At 40.1% G+C, this 21,279-nt stretch overlaps 1 protein-coding gene across 7 annotated transcripts in view; it reads left to right on the top strand.

The window, feature by feature from the left end:
- Nucleotides 1-16,009, top strand: part of MON2 (MON2 homolog, regulator of endosome-to-Golgi trafficking) — a 92,376-nt gene extending 76,367 nt beyond the window's left edge. For 3 of the 7 annotated variants that reach the window (XM_052790803.1, XM_052790798.1, XM_052790797.1), the window contains 2 exons: nt 1,035-1,177; nt 11,450-16,009. In XM_052790803.1, coding sequence (XP_052646763.1) covers nt 1,035-1,177; nt 11,450-11,623 — 317 coding nt within the window. In that variant the 3' untranslated portion in view covers nt 11,624-16,009. The other 4 variants (XM_052790799.1, XM_052790801.1, XM_052790800.1 and 1 more) reach the window with 4 other exon arrangements.
- Nucleotides 16,010-21,279: the final 5,270 nt, after the last annotated feature.

Genomic DNA, 21,279 nt, shown 5'->3' with positions numbered 1-21,279 from the left:
AGGTGGTTTCCTGAAAGAGGTAGTGCCTCACTTGCAGCATCACTGAGCAGCCAGATTTATGATAATGTGGTTTCCAAGGCTGATGGCAGAAGGCTGAGGGCAGAACTATGCCAGGACACGTAAAGCCTTTTGGTGAACCCTGAAGGCAACTGCAGTGCTACTTTGGTGGGCCTTTCTGTTAGAGGGGTAGAGTAGCCAACTCAGCTGGACTGTTCCCCACATCCCTCTTCCTGCAATGAGGGAAATTCTTCACCTGGTCCATATGTGGCAGTGATTGCCAAACCTCCTGCATGCTTCCTTATGAAGAGAACCACTGGACAAAGTAGAGAATCACTTTACTCCCACTTCTTCTAGCTTTTAATAATTTTATTTCTTTAAGAGAATTATTAATGTCTGAAACCAGTGGTTTGTTCTCTTTTGAAAACAGAGCTAAAAGAGAGATAAGCAAGGAAGTGATGTAATAAATAAGATTGATGCTGCAGTGTTTAATTTCACTTGTTGGACTAGCAAACTTTACCATGGATTTTTTTGTGTCTTGGTCCAGTGTTTCTCCCTCTGCTTTCTATAGCTCTTGTAATCTGGAATGATTTGAAATTAATAGAAGGCCTCATTGCTGACAAGTTTCCAAAAGTGAAATGTGTGTCCAATTCAATTTTCCATCAATAGCTTAGAAAAGTAGGCAGAAAATGTATGTGGATTGCGGATTTAATAAAAGTATTATCTTCGGTTTGTCAGTTCTTCATCCAGAAAACACACTGACTGACTCATATGTAGAAACATAGGTGTGTGGTGCCATTTTATGGATATCCCATCTGGCTTCCAGCTGCTGCTGCAAAAAAAAAGAGTATGGCTCTCCTGCTAAAATCCTACATCATATCTGAGAGCCCTGTACAGATGTCGTAGTGTCTATATAGCAGTAGGTACCTATGTTTAGGCACCCAAATGTGCCCTTATTTTTACAGGTATTGAAAAAAATCCATTGTAAGAATGTGGACAGTAGTAAGTGATTCAGTCTGTTCTTTTCTTCATTGCAGTTGATGCTAACACATGGGCACAAGTTATTGCCCTGTACCCGACTTTAGTAGAATGTATCACCTGCTCATCCTCGGAAGTGTGCTCTGCTCTGAAAGAGGCACTGGTTCCCTTTAAGGACTTCATGCACCCACCAGCATCCAAGGTACAGAATGGAGAGTCTTGACCCCATAAAACTTTTTTTTTATTCTTGAAGGAAAAAAAGTATCCAAAAATGTTTGTTCCCGGGTGAAGTTTCTCTGAGAAAATCTCTTGTGACTAGTACTTTGGCAACCAGTGCTGACTGCCTTTTAACCGTACTAACAAGAGCTCAGTAATTCATGAATAGAGGCTATATCTCAAAGGTTCCAGAGTGAGTAGCAGTGCAAACCTTTAATAAATTTAACTGAATAGTTGGAATCATTTATAATCTAATGTACTTGCTACAGTATCTTGAAGTGGTGATTGAAAAGTGGGCTTATGTACAGCTTGTTGTGTATGTGTTAATGATGTAATTAAAAATATTTCAATTCAGTCAGATTTATTAGGCTGGTGTTTTGCACCCTTTTTTTGAAGTACGAATTGTACTAAAATTTTATGCAAGATGGTACTGTAACATTCCATATATCTGTAACCAGCCTTTGTAAACAAAGGGAACTGATATACTTGTGTGTATAATAAATGGTACAGTTCTGTATAAAATAGTTGCATTTATTATTTAAATTCTTTTTAAAATATTGATAATGTTAAATGCTTGAAAATGTATTTATTATGAATAAGTTGTATGCTTGCCTTTTTACTTACAGTTTGCCTTCTAAATTGCCAGATATGCTCATTCATATCTGATCATGTTATTAGTTTTTGCTTAATTGAATGTATCTTCTCTGTGGCCATTGGACATCTAACAAAGGGTCATATGACAAAAGATTGCGGCAAGCAGTCAAGAGTCTGCTGATCTCAAACTTCAAAGTAGTTGACCTGAAGTAAGTTTGAATATGCAGAAATCCACTGTAGCACTTCAGCACTACCATACCTCACTTCATAATATATTTGTTTCAAGATGTTTGTTCTACTCTATCCATTTTTGTAGTTGCAGCCTTGCTTTAAAAAAAAATACATATTTGAGGGTTGTTAGCCTTTTTTGACCTTCTTGGCAGGTATCACAGTCTTTGAATCATGACCCAAGAAAGGTGATTTCAAATATCTGAAATACCTGGCTGTAATATTTTGTTCAATAATTTTAAGTGCTTTGTTTTGTAATGTCTTTTCAACCCAAACAAATTGTTCTACTCTTTTAATTATAAACTGTGTCTGATATAAAATCATGAGAAGTGTATTTTTGAAGATAGCTACTCATTTAGAAGTGCAGTAAAAGTTGTCATTAAGTAAATGTTTCACATAATATACAATCGAAGCAAAACACTTTTAATAGTATTGTTTTTAAAGTTTGTGACTTAGCACTTAAACTCTTATTTAATTAATTATTATTTCAATAATGTTTCACCTGTATTCACATATTTTTAACCTCTGATGTGAAAGCACAAAGGCCAAATGTAAAAAAAAAAACAACACAGGTGCCTTTCTATCGATTTCAGAATTTCAGAGCTTACCTTTAGGTTTTTGTTCCTTAAAGTCTTTTGTAGATATTAAAAGAGATTATCATGCATAAGAAATGGTATTATATCTGTTTGCTTTACACTTTCCTGGCTAAAGGGACATTGATCGGTATATGTGAATAGATGTAAAGGTTGTAGGAGCTTCAAGCTGAAGGTGTGATGAACTGGTCAGGGTTAGAAATACCCTGTGTGAATAATGTTATGCCAGCACGGCTTTGAACAGCTTGCTGTGACCAAAGTTGCGTGGAACTTAATTGTCAAGCATGGATAGTTTTTAGAGAACACATAGTTTACATTAAGGAAACAAATGCTTCTCATTAATAGAATTTATGTCAAAATAGCTCCTTAGGAGGAGCAGTTCCAGTATACTGCAGAACTGGGTCCCACATAGAGATAACAACATTATCCGTACTCTGAAAGTGAAAACCTGGCAACTGCTCTCCTAATTAGTGGAAGATAAGTCAAGCTCTATGAGGTCATTGAAGAAACAAAGGGTAGGACAGGAAAGATGGGCATTAATTTGGTTTAGAATGTATTATCTTAACCAGAATTTCTGGAAAGAGGTGTGCAGACGAAACTGAAGGTGAGTTTGTTTCCAGTTAGATTCTAATTGGTTTTTCGGTGATAACACAGATGCATTCTGTTCAATGAAGCAAATCTTCAGCTTTATCTGTTTTTTCAAAAGGAGGTGTATAAGTCTTTCCTGACTCCAGAACTTAGAAAATTTACCACCTATGGACATTCATCGTCAAAAGGTTTTGAAATAAAATACCAATGAGCTAACTTGCCTTCCTTTCCTCTTAATTACAAAATTAATAATATCTGTGCTATTTGAGGCATGTTTTGGACATGCAAGCCAAGGCTGACCATAATCAAACCGCTTTCTTGTATTTCGTATAAATAGTTTGAGAACTAAAAACAAGGCTCCTTAGTTTAGAAAAGAAGTTTTTCATTGACTAGTTTTGTCTGTGAGTAAGAATTATTCCCTTTACTGTGCCTTCTTGTCCAGTGCTGCATTATTTCTTCCAACTTGAAGTATCAGTTTCTTTTTTCTATTTGTACTTTTTGCTAAATTTTCGTAGGGCTTCTTTGATGCAAACAGCATTTCTTAATATTTAAATTTCACATTTTTACATGTTCTAACAAGGTAAGTCTTGTTCCTGAAGAAATTTAACTTGATGTTACCTATTGAGTAGACGCACATCCAAGTTCTTTTCAAGTCTGTAGGGTTGCTTAGTCACGAGAAGTAAAACGTGGACATTTTCAGGATTGTGTCTGCATTGTGTCAGTGAAATCAGCTAGAAAAGGGGTACAGCTGACTGTATAGAAATATGTCAGCTGGAAGTTAGAGGAAGAGCATTCATTGCTTATTGAATGTAACCACAGTCTTCACCTTTTTTCTTCTTCTCCCCAACTTTAAAAAAGACATGGATTGGGAATCCAAAGAGAAAATATGAGTGTCTTACAGATTATTAGAAGGTTCATATCAAGATTTTTGATGACTTGGGAAAACTTCTGTGTCTCAATGCCATGACTATTGCCTTAATGTACACAAGGATTTAAGACTACATAGTAACTCTGATTACGAAACAGATGCTTCAAGCAGACAACTTGTTATAAAAAGTCTTATTCCTAGAAGTAACCTACAGTGGTTATTTGCTTATCATCAGTGATCCTTATTTAACTGGACAGCTGTTTTGTTCCCTTTTACATGTGCCTGCTTTCCCACCTGTTTTATTGGTGAACTGTGGAACGTTACCGGACATTAAGCCACATGAAATACATGGTCACTTGTAGTTATTTAAAAGAGCAAGTAGGAGTGCATCTGTGAAACTTCAGTAGTTTATCATCATATTCTGCAGATAGGGTTGGCTTTTTTTTTTTCACCCAGATTGAGTTGTTTCTTCATGCCAAATGGCAAACTTTCTTATAGCTGGCCTTTTGAACCCTTCAGGCAAGATGGTTTTAGTGAGGTTAATGCCTTTCTTTTCCTCAGCACATGGCAAACACGAGTACTAGTCATCAATGTATTCTACAGAAATTAATTTAGAAGTTCAGGATACTACTGTTCTTGGGGGTTGAAAAAAAGCTTGTTTACTCCTCATCTTTTTCTGTATGGCTCAGTTCTGTGTCTTTCACTAGTTGTTCACCTCAATTATGCAGCTTGCTACTCATTTCCTACGTGGGCAGGCATCTTCTACAACCTTCAACTTGGATGCTCCTGAATAAGGTGAGGCTCTTTACATGAAGGAAGGAATTGCTGGGCGCAGTTGCATTGCGAGTGGTGCACATTCTGACTGTAGATACTGCTACATGCCTATAAGGCTGTTTAGAGCGGAGTCTGTCAGAAAGTTACAAGTAAGGCAGCTAGGGTGCAGGTTTTGTTTAAACTGGGATCCACACTAGTGCACAGGCATGGCCTACACCTGTACGTGTACATCACTTAATTTCCATTAGCAAAATATTGATAGAATATTTGTATTCCCTGAGAAAAGCAAATTTTAAAAAAAGTAGTTAGTTGAACTTCTGCATAGGTGAAAAGACTTTCTTCCTGAAACATTGGCTGATAATAACTTCCAGTAACTTTTTGTGCTTTAAAAATGTGGTACATTTTAAGGTATTGTGCAGTGTCTACAGAAGCAGTGAGTTAGCTTAATTTACTTTTCATTGTATTCAGTGGAGGTTCTACTGTTTGACTTCACAAGGGGAAAAAAAAATGATCAGCGCTGTCTCAAAAGACCACGGTCTACCATGTGTAATTCTTTGGAATTTCCTCAGTTGTATAGCCTCAGACTAGTATCTTAGAATACATTCCTAATTCTTGGAAGTTAATTTCAGATTACATAATGACTATGCTAGGATATTCCAGCTGTGTCCTTACCTATAGCAGTGAGTTCTGCTGTCATCCTCTTTTCTTTTCCTGTTTGGTTGGGTTTTGTTTTTTACTTCATGATAATGCAAGAAAAAAAAAGGGAATGATTTCATATTGGAGTTGAGGCAAAAGCATTCTTCTATAGTACCTTTATATGCCACTGTACTCACAACATCGTTCTTTCAGTGTTTTTGAAGTTTTACTCGTTCTGACAAAAGAATATAGATCTACATATATAGTTTACTTTATCTGCCCTGGGACTCATATAAATTTAGTTGAGACCTTGCTTATTTTAACAAAATGTGAACTAGCAACTCTAGTCGGGGTTCTTCTGTTTTCTTCTTCGCCCTAAAGAAATTGTAACATGCAATGTAGAATACTGTTTAGCCTTGTTCTTAATGTTGTCTATCTAGATGTAGCTATAAGGGAAGATCTACAGAAATTCTAGTTTGTTTTTCTTGAAAATAGTATTTTGGAAATTTGCTATATGTGAAATAAACTATATAGGAATAAATCAAGTAAAAGTATTAACAGTGTTTACAGTTTATAGTCATCTTCTACAATCATGTGGAATAAAAAGTAAATTCTTCGCAATTCCTATTTTGTTTAGGCATTGGGCCATAAAGTTACACTTTTGTTTATGCAAGCAGTTAAGGCTCCTGTAGCAGTTACTTATCCTGTATGACTGGCTATCTAGTGGAAGACTAAACATTTATTGGGGAAGCAGAGTGAACTGTTACTGCTTGACACCTGTGTCAGCAATGAAGAAAAAGCCCAACTGAAGCATGAACATCATCTGTCCATTGAAAAGGATATGTGCTATTCCTTTGGACTTTGAGACCATTTTCAGTTGTTCCAAATGTAGCACTATAAAATTCTTTGTTTCTTTGAGGTTTACTCATTTTACTGCTCAGATCAGGAGGACTTAATGAGCTGTGAACGTAAGCAAGAATTCATTTCAACCAAATAGTTGCTGGTTTCTCCTTGATTTTTTTAAGTTAAATTTAGAGATACATGTTGCATTATTTTTTTTTGTTTAGAGAGAAAGCAGTCAGTTACTGCTGAGTCATGAATGTTGCTTAAGCTCTACAGAACAGTCCTATGATGAGCTTTTACCACTAAGAAGCAATCTGGTAGACATTTTATTTCCTTTTTGTCTGTCCAAACTAGTTACTGACTGGCTTAAGATGGGAATCTGTTAACGAGCATTTGTCTGATCTCTTCAAGTGACTTAACTGTAAGCACTTACTAACCTTTACTACATTATAACTTACTATTTTGCTATCTGATCTGTTACTTTAAGACACTGTTTACTGAGGAATAATCACATATGCCAGTGTTCTTCTTTTCTCCCTGGATTTCCCACCCCTGTTTTCTGACAATACTTTGTTGTGTGTGCTTTTCTTAATTTTTAAGTTTTGGGAGCAGGGACTGTTTGTCTAGACAGTATTTTGCATATCAGGGCAAGTACAAGTCCAATAAAAATGATTGTAACAGTCTATGTAGAACATAATTTCATTTGGGGAGTAAATACTCTTTAGGGTTCACAAGTTTGTTTCAGTTATAAATGTGTGCTTTGCAATACTGATATAACAGTATTACAGTTGCAGTATTACCTTCTTGAATGTTGGAAAGTGTATCAGAAAAGGCTGCTCATTCTTTGTGAAGAAATACAACAGAACTCAAAAATTTCTTTGCTTCTTACAGCCTTTAAGTTTTATTTAATTGAAAATACAGAGATAATGATGACGGCAGAGATGTGCAAAGAAAGGATGTCTTCAGATTTTGAATTACACAGAAGTCTTTCACCCAAAATGGTGAAATTATATGAAAAGCAGGAAGAGGAAGCTGGTGCTAGATGAATATAGAAATGGTGAGGAAGAAGGAAGCTTTATATGATAGCTGAAGCTTAAAAATCAGCTAAGCGAATCGTATGAATCTTCAAATTGGATCAGAACTGGATGATTGAGCAGTGGCTTCTTGTACTTATAACACCGATGGGCAGTATGTTACAGTGGAAAGTCTACAAGGGACATACAGAAAATAATTCTTCTTTCTGTCCTTTGAAGTCATGAAGGATTAATATAGTTAACTTCCATTGTAGAAGACTGTTTTGAAAATGTGCATTTTTTTCATACCAGTGGGGTCTTTTAGGTTTATTTTAACATCTAATGTTCATTAGAAACATTTGATTAAGAATTTGGCTGTTACTATTGAGTGTTACCAATATAAAAAGCCAAGTTTTGAAGCAGCCTTGTCACAGAGAGTGCTAAGAATTCGTTGTAAATAGATGAGGTTGTTCTTTGGGAAAAGAATAATTAAAAATGCTTCACTAGAAGCTGCAGTGTTTTATTAAAAATTTAGCTAAAAAAAAAAAAAAAAGACATTAATGAAAAAAGTAACACAACTAAAATTAAGGGATGAGAACCTGAGGGATCTAAACTTGGGCTAATCTAATGCAATACTCAGAATTTCCAGGCTCTGTCCAAGAGCACAGCTCTGTTGCTGGAAAGGAACCTGAAAAGCCCACACTAAAAATTTTGAATATACGAGAATGGCTTTCTCAAAAACAAATGCAGTAGAAATTTTTGTTAGCAGAAACACCTCTAGTTTCCAGGGATGTAGAAACTTCAGAAAATAAAATATACTATGTGTATTTTCTGTCCATCTATTCTAAGCTTTCATTCTGTCATTGTTCTCCATGCCACTTTTCAAGGAGGAAGGGGAGTATCACAAAAAGTTATAGTTTGTGTACATGTGCATAGTACGCGTATAGTGTTGTGAAGGAATCGGCTATGAAAATGTGGCTTGTGTGGTACCAATGAATAACATTTTTCTTCCCCCTTTAGCATGGTGAACTGAGATTGTGTTGCTTAAGAATTCTCAGGAATGCCTTCCAGTTTTATGGATAAAATATTCTAAGATAATGTGTGGTGCTCATTATGAGCCTGGTTTGGTACAAAAAAAATTCTCTTTTAATGATTAGTGTTTGCACATGCAGGCGAGATTCAGAATTTTAATCTCTAGCATCTTTAGGTAAAAATGCTTAGGTAGGGATGTAAACTGTTTGAGACGTCACTGATTCCTGCTCTGTCTATTGCAAGGCTAACAGGATATGGACAGTTTTTCCTGGCTGCAGGTTATGAATAAATTTAGTGAGTAAGGTCTGTGCAGTATTTAGTTTATCTCAAGTCTCAGGAAAGAGCTTCTCAAACTGAGAGCTTCAGTAGGACCTGTGCACCAGCATGTAAGCATGCTTCCTGGATAAGAATACTTTCCTCACATGAAGGTTGCGTCATATTTTAAGAACTCATCAAATGTAAATCTTGTTTCATAGCCGAGTTGCTGTGTTTAGATTTATCATATTCAAAGTATGACTGCTCTCTCATTTAGGACAGACAATGTTACACCCTCTAGGAACCAGTTGCTGGGATCAAGAATGACTACATCAGCAGCAAGTAAGGAAACAAATTGGATGGTTTAAGGCAACTTGTGTAAGAAAGATAGTGAAATTAAATATTAACGATTCTTATGGTGGAGGGAGAATATCAAAATAAAAATCGCTGGACTTCAGGAAGGCAGACTTCAGAAAATTGATAGGTAAGATCTCACAGAATACAAGTCTGAGGTAAGAGAGGAACTGAGGAGATAAGACAGTTCCTTGGAGAGGTGAAGGTCATGACTGAAAGTATATCCCACTGCAGGAGACGGAGACTAGCTGTAATAAGAGGCCAACTCAGTTAAATGAGGAATTTCATTGACTTCAAACACAAGGAGGGGAGGCCTACAGAAGGTGGAAATTCAGATGCCACCAAAAACCAGAGTTAACAGATAGCGATGAAAGTAGATGAGATACATATTTATTCTCTGTCAGTTGACAGTTGTAAGTAGTGAAAGATTTGCGCTAACATAAGTGCTGACTACTTAAAAGAGGATGGCTATTGACACAAGTGATCATGTGTTTGGTTCAGATTTTCAATTTGTGCGTTGAATTTTTTGGTTTGTTAATAGTGATGACTAATCCAAAAAGTCAAAAATCGACTGCCAGTGTATTGCTCGTGCAACTGATATGAGTGACAAACATTGAAGAAGCTTACCTAGAAAAAGGAAAACAGGATAGAAGATAGTTACATGTTGTCAAATTGACTGGGCCTGAAGAACTTCTTCCTGGTATCTGAAGAACTAATCTAAGGAACTTCAGCATTTTTAAGATCATCTTTGAAAACTAATGTAAAACAAGAGAAGTACCAGGTAACTGAAAAAAACCAAAACCAGTGCTTGAACTTTTTAAGGATAAAATGGAGAAGATGGAAATCAACTGGCCTGACATTAATTCTTTTTCTGATAAGTAAAAATCAAAATCTGCTGTTAGCATCAGCAAGATATCCATGACGTGCGTAACAACTGATAAGTATTTGCTGTGATCAAGTCACATAAACCTAGTCTAATTTCTTTCTATGAAAAAGTGACATATGTTGTGGATGGGGATAAGAACTAGTTGCTAACTCTTGATTTTAGCAAGGCTTTGGACGCTGTTTCACATGACTCTTTCATAAGCAAACCAGGGAGACAGAGTCTAGCCAAGCAGACAAGACCCTAAAAGCAAGTATTAGTTGATCAAGGTCAGAGTGTGCAGACTCTACATGTAGCTTCTCTGAATACAATATCAGGATAAGAGGGTGTGCTTACTAAAATGGTAGCAAATTGACAGATGTATTACAAGTACGCTAGCAAACAGGATTATAACTCAACATCTCAACTGGCGAAATGGTTTCCCAAAAACCAGAATGCAGTTCATCGAGATGACTGTAAGATGCTGCTGTTAAGCAGCAGTCAGCTTTTTCCATTTAATTGTCCTAGCCTTCCAGAATAGGAGACTTAATTTCAAAACAGCTTTGATGGTTTTCCTTAGAAAATTGCTCCAGTGTTAAAATGGCTGTCAGTGCAAACAGCTGTCATTAACACCATCAAGAACTAGACCTGAAAATATGTTTTGCGACAGTTTCTAATAACAGAAGTATAAAACAAGTTTTAATATCTTTTAAGCAATTAAAAATTAAAATTTTATATTGGCTTTCTCAACTGATCCATTTCTGTGCATAATCCATAATTTGATATTATAACATTTAATCTATACAATGATTGTGTTAATTGTCTTTAAGTCATCCAGTCAAAACTTTATTTAAATAAATAAATCTGCATTTTTCCATTATGTATCAAACACCTGATCTCTATTCTGTTAGATTTCACCTAACAATGTATGTTACGTCTTAAAGCATTAAGGTGTATATTAAAGACTGGATGGAATTCTTGCAATAAAAATAGTACTGAGTGGTATTACCAACAGAACAGGGGGTTTGTGTCGCATTGTGAAAGGCATCAAATAGAAGAACTACAATGCATTAGTTACCATCCACTTTTCTGATTCAGAACGTAATAGTCCTTGTGTCCTATCAGTTAGACAGTTAACATGCCAAAACCTGATCCTTCTATTTCTGAGCTCCTTATTTAAGCATTTAAGTCTTGATTACAAAACAGATTTGCTAGAAAGGGTAAGATACCTGTGTATTTACTGTGCTAACTGCAGCATTTCATTACCAACAGGTGAGAGTATTCATTGCTTGAATTTATTATCTATGTTTAGAGGAGTTCTCAGATAAGCTTATTTTTAAAATCGGTATGAAAAGCTTTTCTCTCTGTGTTAACATGTTTATTCCCCCTGGTGGTCCAGATGCCTACCTTAAGAACTTCTTCAGGAGTCTTGTTTGTCAGCACCATAATCCTCTTTTCACCTGAAGCATGTTCCTTAATGGAAAGGACATTAGATACAGCTACCATCTTTTTCTTCAATCAAAAATACTGCAATGTTGAAACATACTCTTAAGGCCTCAGCCCATACTGCCTGTCAGTTTAATGCTGTTGAGAGTTTTTTGGGCTGTTTTGTTTTCAGAGGGGATTGCCAATAGAAAAAATAAGAAAGAAAATCCTTGTAAGTCAGGTATCTGTTTGGCATCTTTGCAGTTTTGTTATTGAAGACCCTGATCTTCAAGCTGGAATCATAATTGCTGCTCTCTGTGTACAGAATATCTGCCTTAGACTTGGCATGAGTCTCCATGACCAGTGATATTTCCGAAGTTGACAGCTTCAAGACTGCAGAGGCTGGTGAGGATGAGAGACTGTTGGAAACTTGAAACTTGACATCACCGGGTCTGTTGTTTTTAATGTTAACTATTTCTTACTTGGAACTATTGAAGTTGCCAAGGAATTGCTTATGTTTCTGGCTTCCTTGCCAGAAGACACGCACTTCTTTCCCCTGTCACATCAGAGACTAATAATGCCAGGTCATGAGGGGAGGGACTGAGAGGCTCCATAGAAAAATGGCAGCCAAAACTGGATTGCCACCAACAGAGGACCTTTAAAAAGGATGGAGAGCAGTCTGGTTTTGATCAGCCTCTCATGAGAAAACATGGAAGGGGACAGGAGTATTATTTGCATAGTACTGCTGGCATGTACATGTACAAAGAACTGGTTTCTGGAGTACATCACAACTATTACTTGCAGATCTACTTACTGAACATCTGTTCATGCCTCAGGGCTTGGTGCTGTAGCATAATACGGTACTACCTTACCACGAAAATGAGCCCCAGAGTCTGCACATAGTACTGCCCTAGAATGAATGAGGAAAGATAAACATTTATTTTAGAAAAGACTGATTTAAATTAAATATTTTCTCTCAAAATATGAGATCAATAACCTCTGTTATAGCTGTATGCACTATAATGTCTTAAAATTTTAAGCAGTTATGTGTTGCCAAAGTCTTAAAGAGAATGCACTGAACTGATGAATGGAGTAGCACAAACCCCTTCCTCTTTGCAGAGTAAGAATCAGGAAGCAAGTTTCTGAAGTGCTAAACCACAGTCTGATAGCAGTAGCTGCTTCTTGCAGTTCAATTTCACTTTAACCAGCTCAATTCAAACAACTAGTTCAAACTTGGAAACAGAATAGGAATTGAAAAAGCTTGGCGTTTTTTTACCTTACGTACATAGGATAGATCTGTGAAGGTAAAATCTACCTAAAATCTATCTAAAAGCTGAAGGCAGTGCCAGCCAGAAACAATCAGTTCTATGCTCTTTGTTAACAAGATGTATTTCATGAATGTATCCAATATATTTAAAGCAGATCAATCTAAGAAGCAATTATTTTGAATGCTGTTTTTTGTACTATTCTACTTTGCATCCAAATAGAGCTCTATGCAAACTAATGAAGTGTTAAATAATCAAGAAAAAAATATACTCAACCATTTTCTGATAAAATGTAACCATTTAGCATCTATTAAACTATAGAATTAACTATGTAAAATGTATTCTCTAGTTATAAAAGGTTGCCAGTCTTAGTGCAATGACTATATTTAATTGCAAACAAACATGTAAATAATTGCTAATGAAGTAATAAAAATGATATTTTAGGAGAGAGAAATACAGTTGCAAAATAAGGTTTAAAACATAATTCCCTGCTTATTTAAATCATTATTAAAAACAAGTCACTTTTGACAGAAATCATTCCTCCTGTAGTCGGACTTCTTAAAGGCAGTATGGAGTATTTGCTTTGAGAGGCACAAGTTGGATTCCTCTTCTGAGATTTAGGTAACTAAAATTTTGAGTTCTACCCCAAGACTAATGAGCCTGGCTTCCATTTGCAGTCAGGGAAGACAAATAGGCAGGCCTAGCAAGAGATCCATTCCATCCTAAAAGAGGTCATGCAAGTTGCTATGTGGAAGTGCTGGCTCTTGCTATGTGTGTATAGGACAACTACTTTAGGCTTAGGCATCTGTTGTTTTGTGGGGTTTTTTTCAGTTTACTTTAGACGTCTCAAACTGGGGAAGATGAATCTCTGTCAGTGGCTCACACAGCCATAGTGAATGCAGCTGACTTTGCTACTGCAGTGTGTTGATGGTGCTGTAGTTTTTTTGAGCTCCCCTAGGAGCATTTTCTGTGTGGGTTTTTTGTTTGCTTTTTAGTTTTTTATGTGTCCTTTGCAGGAGCCTACTCCGAGGCTTGGCTGTTTTTTTCCCCCCGTCGAGGTCATATTCAGGTATTTATTTGTTGTATCCTGTCTCTGCAACGGACATGCTATGACTTCCTTGTAGTCATAGCATTAGTCTGAATACCTAGATGAAGACAAGAGCTCAACAGTTACTGTTGGTGTAGAAAACAGATCTTTTTGAACCTTAAATTCTCCTTGCTACTGATCTGTCTTGGTTTTCCATAGGTTCCCCAATTTGGATGAGTACGTGACATAATTGTCTTCATGAACTCAGCAAACTGAACTAAACATTTCCAGTCCTGCTACACTTTCGTACGCTCCTGTCAGACAATTTTTCTGTTTTGTTTTTTTTATGTAACATTTAACTACTGCTTTCTACCCAATTTTTTCAGGTCAGCAAGGTTACCGTTGCTTTTGATACCTATAACTTGGTGCCTGAATGCTTATTTTTGGCATTTGAATTTCTCATATCTGAGGAAAAAAAAGAAAGTATTTGCTAGTAAGCATGACTTCTTTGAGAGTTGCTGTACATTCATGTTCTCAATAAAGACGACTTGAATTACTGAAGGTAGCTAAGGGCAGGCACCAATCCTCAAAATCTTTCAGAGCTTTGCATTACAGGGTATGGGACAGCATGAGGGTACCAGCAAAGTGGGTGGCTCCAACAAACATTAGGGTCTGGAAGCTTGCAGATTGGTACCTGCATCCATCTGCAGCCTTGCACGCTTCCTGACCTTTTAGTTCCTTTTCCACTGCTTTCCAGGATCTACTTCAATAACTTCTTGGACTTCTAGTTTGTAGATAAGTGCAAATCCGAAAAGAAAATATCAGTGTAGATGTTCTGATTTGCCATATAATAAATTGTGATGTATGCTGAATATCTGCTTAGTTTTTAGTGATATCTGGTATCAATTTAAAAATAACAATTTCTGCCTATACACAATCGACTACAAATATTTCAGTTAATAAACCTACCAAACTTCCACGAGGAAGCATTATTCTGTTGTTGTTTATCTGCCCCTTCTTATAAATAATTAAATTAATCCCAATGACGCGGTTTAAATTTGCCTTTTACTTTCACCCAGAAGTGCTGATTTTTCTCATACAGAAATTGTGAACTCTTTGTCCAAGAAACTTTCTAAATGTACTCATGATGTTAAGATGGATTTCAGTGTGTTAATTAATGAATATAAGAGACCTTAATTCAGGAAAACAAGTCATGGAGACATGAAATAGTGATGGTCTTGTGTAAAAGTTGCTTTATATAGTTGAAGTGGCCACAGAACAGAAGGGAGTACAGTTTAAAAAAAAAAAGGTAAAAATTAACCCAGAATTAACTAAAAACTTCAATATTCTGACTAAGTATGGAGGATTTTTTCCACTATTAGTACCTTTTGTAATATAATCTTAGTTTAAATAAATCTGAAATTTTTGATAGGAAAAAAAGTGTGATAATATCTACCTTTTGCCACCTTTTTTTTAATAAACACTTAAAACTTTCTCAGTTTTAGTTTGTTTCTTTTCAGAATTGGGTTTTCATGTGTACTCTAATTTAACTGAGTAGGAATGGGGCATACATTTCCTTGGCGCATCCATCTCTCTGTAATTCTTTGCCTCTCCTGAGCTGACCTCAAATAGCAGAACAAACAAGTCTTACTGTCCCTGTGAGAAATAGTATTACATGGCTTTACTGAGGAAAACAAGAGTTGACAGAAGGTGGTCTGAAGGAGATCAAGCTGTCCCTTCCAGAACCAGAAGCAAAGGACTCTTAGTTACTGGATGCTTCCATTTTCTTAGCTGTAGAACGTTCTTTAACTTGTCAGTCGGTATCAAAAACATACGTACTTTATAAGCATACAGAAACTCTTGGAGCGTTTTCTTCAACAGAATGTCACTGGTTTAAATGCCTTTTAAACAAGCAATCAGTGATCTAATTGCACCTGATGCTCAATATAGGTAGCAACTTTACAAACAGGGAACTACTTGACCATAAAGTATTTTATCTTTGGGTGGCAACGTTTTGGCTGCTTTCTAGTGTCACTTTCTCAACTACAGATTTGTTCAAGTTGTCACTAAAGGCATTGCATTTTATTCTCAACCCGTGTCGTAGACAGTTTTGTACTGGGAACTCCAAGACTATTGTGTTTCATTTGAGGTCTGGCTGCAAGCTGGGTTATTTCCGTATTCTGCATCACTGATGTTAATACAGTCTTTGTAAACCGAGTCAGTCATTTTTTTAACTTTTGCAACCTAATTCCTCTTGCGTGTTGGTAGCTGGTTTTTTCAGTCGATTTGTTCCTAAGGTGTATCGGTGGTGAAGGCCAAAACAAGCGATAAAAATGTTCGCGTTTGTAACTCTTGTGAATTTGTAATGAGGTTCAATCTATTTCTTTGCCGTCAGTTTCTGGTATGGAGTAGAGGTCCTGCGGTCTATTTCAACTTAGAAATAAAAGAGCTTCCACCTTTTCTACTTGTTTTAAAAAAGAAGAAAGCTTTAGAGCGCAAACCGGCTTCATTTTAGAAGCCAAAGCCCGCAGCCGAGGACTGCCACGTTCGCCCTCTACTTCTAAAGCCAGCGCCCTCTGCTTTGCCCCGCCGCGTTACCTCCGCCGCCTGCCGCCGCGCCAGCCCACCGTCCCTCGGGCACCGTCAGGCTGCAGGAACGCCGGCGCGGCGGCGGGCTCCTTCCCCCCTGTGACTGGAAGACACACGTAGCCAGAAAGCACGGTGCCGCTTCGGTGCCGCCCTGCAGCTCTCGGCGCCTTCCCCGGCCCGGCCGCCCTGGCTCCGGCCAGCGCCGCGGCGCCCCCCCCCCCCCCGCGCGGGTGCCCCTCGCCACCCACCGCCGTGAAGGGGCGGACGGCCCGTCCCGGGCGCCGCGCGTCCCTGCCGGAGAAGCCCCGGGTTGAGGGCGCCTGCTCGCCCTCGCCTGGCCCCCGCTTCCCCCGGGACCCGCTCCGGCCGCGGCCGCTCGGAGGTCCCGGATCGAGAGCGGGGGATTCCGCCCCTCCCGGCGTCCCCCCGGATGAGCGTGACGCCCTCCCGCGGGAGCGGGAGGGAGAGCCGCAGCGGAGCGGCGCGACGCAGCTCCCGCCTGCGACTCGCCTGCCGTCGCCGTCCCGCGCCATCTTGACTACTAGCCGGGGGCAGCCTTCCCCCTCCCTCTTCAAGATGGCGCCGGCCGGGTGAGTGACATGTCCAGTCACGTGGGCAGCGGATGAGCCTCTCTCTCCCCCCGCCTCCAACGATCTCTATGGTTCAGCCGGACACACAGGCGGCGGCGGCGAGGGACGGACGGACGGATGGAGCCGCGGCGGGAGCGGGGCCGCGGCGCGCGCCCGCCCGGCGCCTCTTCCGCTCTGCGGCCTCGGCAAGGCGAGCTCTTCCCCCTCCCCGACCCCTCCGGGCTGCGCCCCGACGCCCTCGCCGGCGGGCTCGGCTCCCTCCTCCCCGCCGGGGCGGCCGGGGCGGGGGTCCTTCCCCGGCCCCTTCGTCCCGGCCGGCGGCGGCGGCGGCGGCGGCGGCACGACGCGTCCTTGGGCGAGCGGCGGGGCTGGGTGCGGAGCGCCCCGGCCCGTCGCTCTCCGCCTCTGCGGGGAGCGGGCGGACCGGCCTGCCGGGGCCCGGCGGGGGCGGCGGGAGGTCAGGGCGGGCGGCCGGCCGGCGGCGGCCGGCCTCCCCGCCCCGCACCCCCCTTCCTCGGCGGGCGGCCCGCCGCTGGGGCCGGGATCGGGGCCAGGGCCAGGCGTGGGTCTGGCGGGGCCGCGTGGCGGCCGAGCCGCAGGGAGGGGCGGCGCGGGCAGGTCCTGTGCCGCCGCCGTTCCTGCGGAGGGCGGGCGAGGGGGGCGGCTGAGGCGGGCTGGGGGGTCGGGGGGATGGTGGGGGTGTGTGTGTGTGTGGGGGGGTCGTCTGTCTGCTGTGTCTCCCCCCCTCCCCCGCCGCCGTTTCTCTCCTTTCTTTCCTCCCTCCCCTCCCTCCCGCCTTCCCCTTCCCGCCCCATCTGTTACAGGCTTGCGGAGCTGTGGTTTTTTGAAATTAAACGTGATCTTTACTGTACCAGCTGGGGTCTGTAATGTATCTGATAAATGAAGCTCTTCCCGTCGGTTTCAGGTCATGCAAGGAAAAGGGCAAAGCTGGGGAGGGAGCTGGGCGGGGTTTCCCTCTGCTCTTCACAGTCAGGCGAGAGGAGTCTGGTTGATGTCTGCAGCAGATAAAGGAGACGAGAGGATCATCAAAAGACCCCAGAGCCCTTTTATCTTTCTGCCGTTTTTTCCCCTTCTGATTTCATTTATCGTTGCCGTGTTGTCTGTCTGCTCGTTTCCCCCCTTCAGAAGGGGTCGGGAGCACCAGGGCCCTGGCTGAGGTAGTAGTTTGTGCTGTTGGTCGGGTTGTGACATTGCCCGCTGTGGAGATAACTGCGCAAGCTACTGCCTTGCTAGTGCTGGTGATGATCAGCTGCAGATGAAGACAATGACAATGGGAATCCCCTTTGTTTTCCCGGGATTGCATGCTGCTGAGGTGGCAACAATTCCTTCTCCTCCTACTTCTGCAGAAGGAGTCTAGCCTTGGCCACAGGGATGAGTAGTGGGGTTCGACCCCGTCAGGAGGATGCTGTTCCTTTCGCAGAGCTGGATGAAAAACCATTAGTTTCGCGCTGTTTGGAGGGCGCCTGAATTTGGGCTGAAGAGCAAGTGTCTGCATTTCTTCTTGTGCTTAGACCTTATTATTCACACGGCACCCTTGAAAGAGGTGGATTTTCCATTTTGTGGGGACAGAGATGAATGACGGACTTGTATTTTCTGTGCTCTGAATATGCAAAACTTGTATGTGTGATATTAAGTGCTCTTGTTTGAATGGTAAAAAAGCCTGAATGTTTATCTAACAAAAGCTAAAAGATGTAATTGCCACTTTCCTTACACTGATAAGATAGTCTTTTTACAGTATAGTTGACTAATTGTACTGCTTGGTGCTGTCAATTTTTTTTGGTGAACTTCTGAGATTTTCCCTGTGTATTTTGACTGACTTATTGTGAAAAGCAAACCCGTGCATCTGCTGCTGTGACTTAACTAAAATTGCTGGTATATTTATAGTGATGGCTAAGGGTATCTTTCTGATACGAATTTTAGTGTGTTGATCACTTATTACAATGGCTTAAACTTGGAATATATTAAAGCATTTACAATAAATGTGCATAACTGTCTCTTACATTTTTAAAAATGAGAGTTAATTTTTCAGTCTTTGTAAGACCTAACTATGAACAGGTCGTGGTTAATCTTTCGAGTCTGTAGTGAAAGTCAAAGCTCTAGCTAAAACACTTGAAAATAAGTTGGTACCTTAGTACTGCTTCTAATATACAGTTCTAATGTATTTATAATATTGGGAAGGGTTGGGCAAACTTACAGATATTTAACTTTGCCTCTTTTTTTTAATTGTTTGAACTCATATGTTTAGAAGACATGCAAAGGTTGCTCTTGCGCTTCTGCTGAATGTAAAGTGCCTTGCAGAACATGGGGAACATTGTACTTGCTGACAAGTTTAATTTGATGATTCTTCATTTCTACCCTCTGCAATGCATTATTCTGGTAATTCAAGCTCTGTTATAAACTAAACTTTTTAAAAGCTAGGTATTCTCATGCTCACTAATAAACTAACACGTTAAGTGTTCTTACTAATAGGTTTTCTTTGAAGTAAAATAGCTATCATAGTTGTTGACTGTCTGCAAATATAAAACATACCCTGGCGCTTTTTTTCCCACCTTAATCAGAAGGGGCAAAACGGCTCCTATAGCTGCCTGCTTTTCCCATCTTGCCAAACAGCACATCTCAAACAGAGCCCCTTGAGGTTTGATCTGGAAGTTAGGATGATGTTTTCACCATCTACCTTTAGGCGTCCGTTTTAGCTGGCTAATCCACTAGTCCCCCTCCCTTCAGTGGAGAAGGCAGAGATAGATGCCTGATGTAAATCATACTTTCCAGGCGCCTCAGCATTATTTGATCTGAATTATCCTTTCAAGGAGGTTTGTCTCTGTATGTTGATTGTAAGGGAGGTGAAGGAGCTTCAGCTAAGCTAAGTGGGTGGGTGGTGTGAAATTGTCCTCCCTGTTGCTTTCCCTTCATATGCTCAGGCAACTTGGGTAGAACTAGAACTTCGCTCCCTTTGTAGCTTTTTGGGGTTGAGGGAGAGAATCAGTGGGAGAAAATGTGTTCAAGTATGCTACCATTAAGCCCTTAGTTGTCTGTCTCCTGTGTAAAATACCTCCCTTAAACTTCACTTGCCACCTGAGCAATCAGTTCTTTGTGCTGTGGATGGTGACTTCACAGTTCAGGATGTTAAGAACCTGTACTAAAATAAGGTAGTGCTACTGAAATAGTGTGGGTAGGGGGACTACTGGTGAGATGTATCATGCATGAGGTCATCTGTCCTCATGTCCACATAGGTCTTGGTTATGTATTGCTTGGTAGGTTTTAGGTGCGTACGTGTGAATTATTTCCTTGAGGAGTCACATTCAAGATGGTTAGCTTTGCTTTAAGGATATCCATACATTTCTTAGTTCAGAACACTTCTCAGTCTTGCATTCAAAGTATAGAAATTAGTCCAGACAAAGTTCCATCCTTAGCATTGTCCTGATCTCAGTCCTTACTGCTTAACTGTTCAACTTGCACAGCTTACATGAAGAAGGCTGCGACATCATGCTTTTGGGCAAAAAGATTAATTCGTTAGTGGAATGGAGAGCCTTGTCTTAGTGATGTTGTAGAAGTCGAAGCTGGTATTTCTGAAAATACTGTGAAAACCTAAAATAGAAAGAGTAGCTTATATCTTGCAAATTCAGTGATCCTTTATTGTGATTTGATGAATTAGTTTGGAAAGAAAAATTGCATCATGCCAATTAAAAAGCTGTACTGCTGGCACATTATTGTCTATGGCATTGTCTCTTGCTGAAATTTTTTCCCCTTTGTTCTTCAGAGGTTTCAATCGGTCAAACTTCTTGTGTGAATTTGTTACAGAAACATTAAAATAGGAACATGGCTGAGTTGATGGAATTTCTGTGCAAAGTTATTTAGTTTATGGTATCCCTATTGTGTATTGTTTGCTGTGCTGGGTGAGAAAGTACTGCAAGTAATGTTCCTCTGTAGCTTTTCTGAGCACTTCTTTTGACTCATGGAATAATAAAAATGCATTGAGATTCACAGCATAGTCGATTAAGCTTTACATGCTCTTATTCCCTGGTTTGATGTCTTTTTGCGCTATTGTCTTACCTATTTTGTGAAGAACAGTCACCAGCTGCTCACCCCTCCAGCTACTGTCTGTCAATGTTGCTTCTAAAGATACTGGCATGCATCAACCTAAAATCTTAAGATTCAAGATAGTTGCTTCCCTGCAGGGTGCAGTTGCCCTCTCTGTCACCAAGGAGAGTGCTGTGTTCCCATGCTAGCAAAATTGGTATTTGAGAACTTCTCTTCGCTGGGGGCTGGCTTGCTTCTACTTTAATAGATCCTGGGCCGTGCACATAATAAGTGAGACCTCCCACTTAAACTGGGAGGCAGTTTTAAGACAGTAAGAGGAAATGCCAGTTTCTAGAGAATTACGTCTATAATAAGCACTTAGTTAAAATACATCAAGGCATTTAACAAGTTACATCTGTAGCTTTTCATTGGATGCTTTGTTTGCTCTGTGAGAATGAGTATTAACATAAGGAAATGCTTACACTAGTAATTATAAATGAAAGTGGACCACATT

Source organism: Harpia harpyja, chromosome 6 (assembly GCF_026419915.1).
Source record: "Harpia harpyja isolate bHarHar1 chromosome 6, bHarHar1 primary haplotype, whole genome shotgun sequence".
NCBI lineage: Eukaryota > Metazoa > Chordata > Aves > Accipitriformes > Accipitridae > Harpia > Harpia harpyja.
This window is presented reverse-complemented; position numbering and strand designations above follow the sequence as displayed.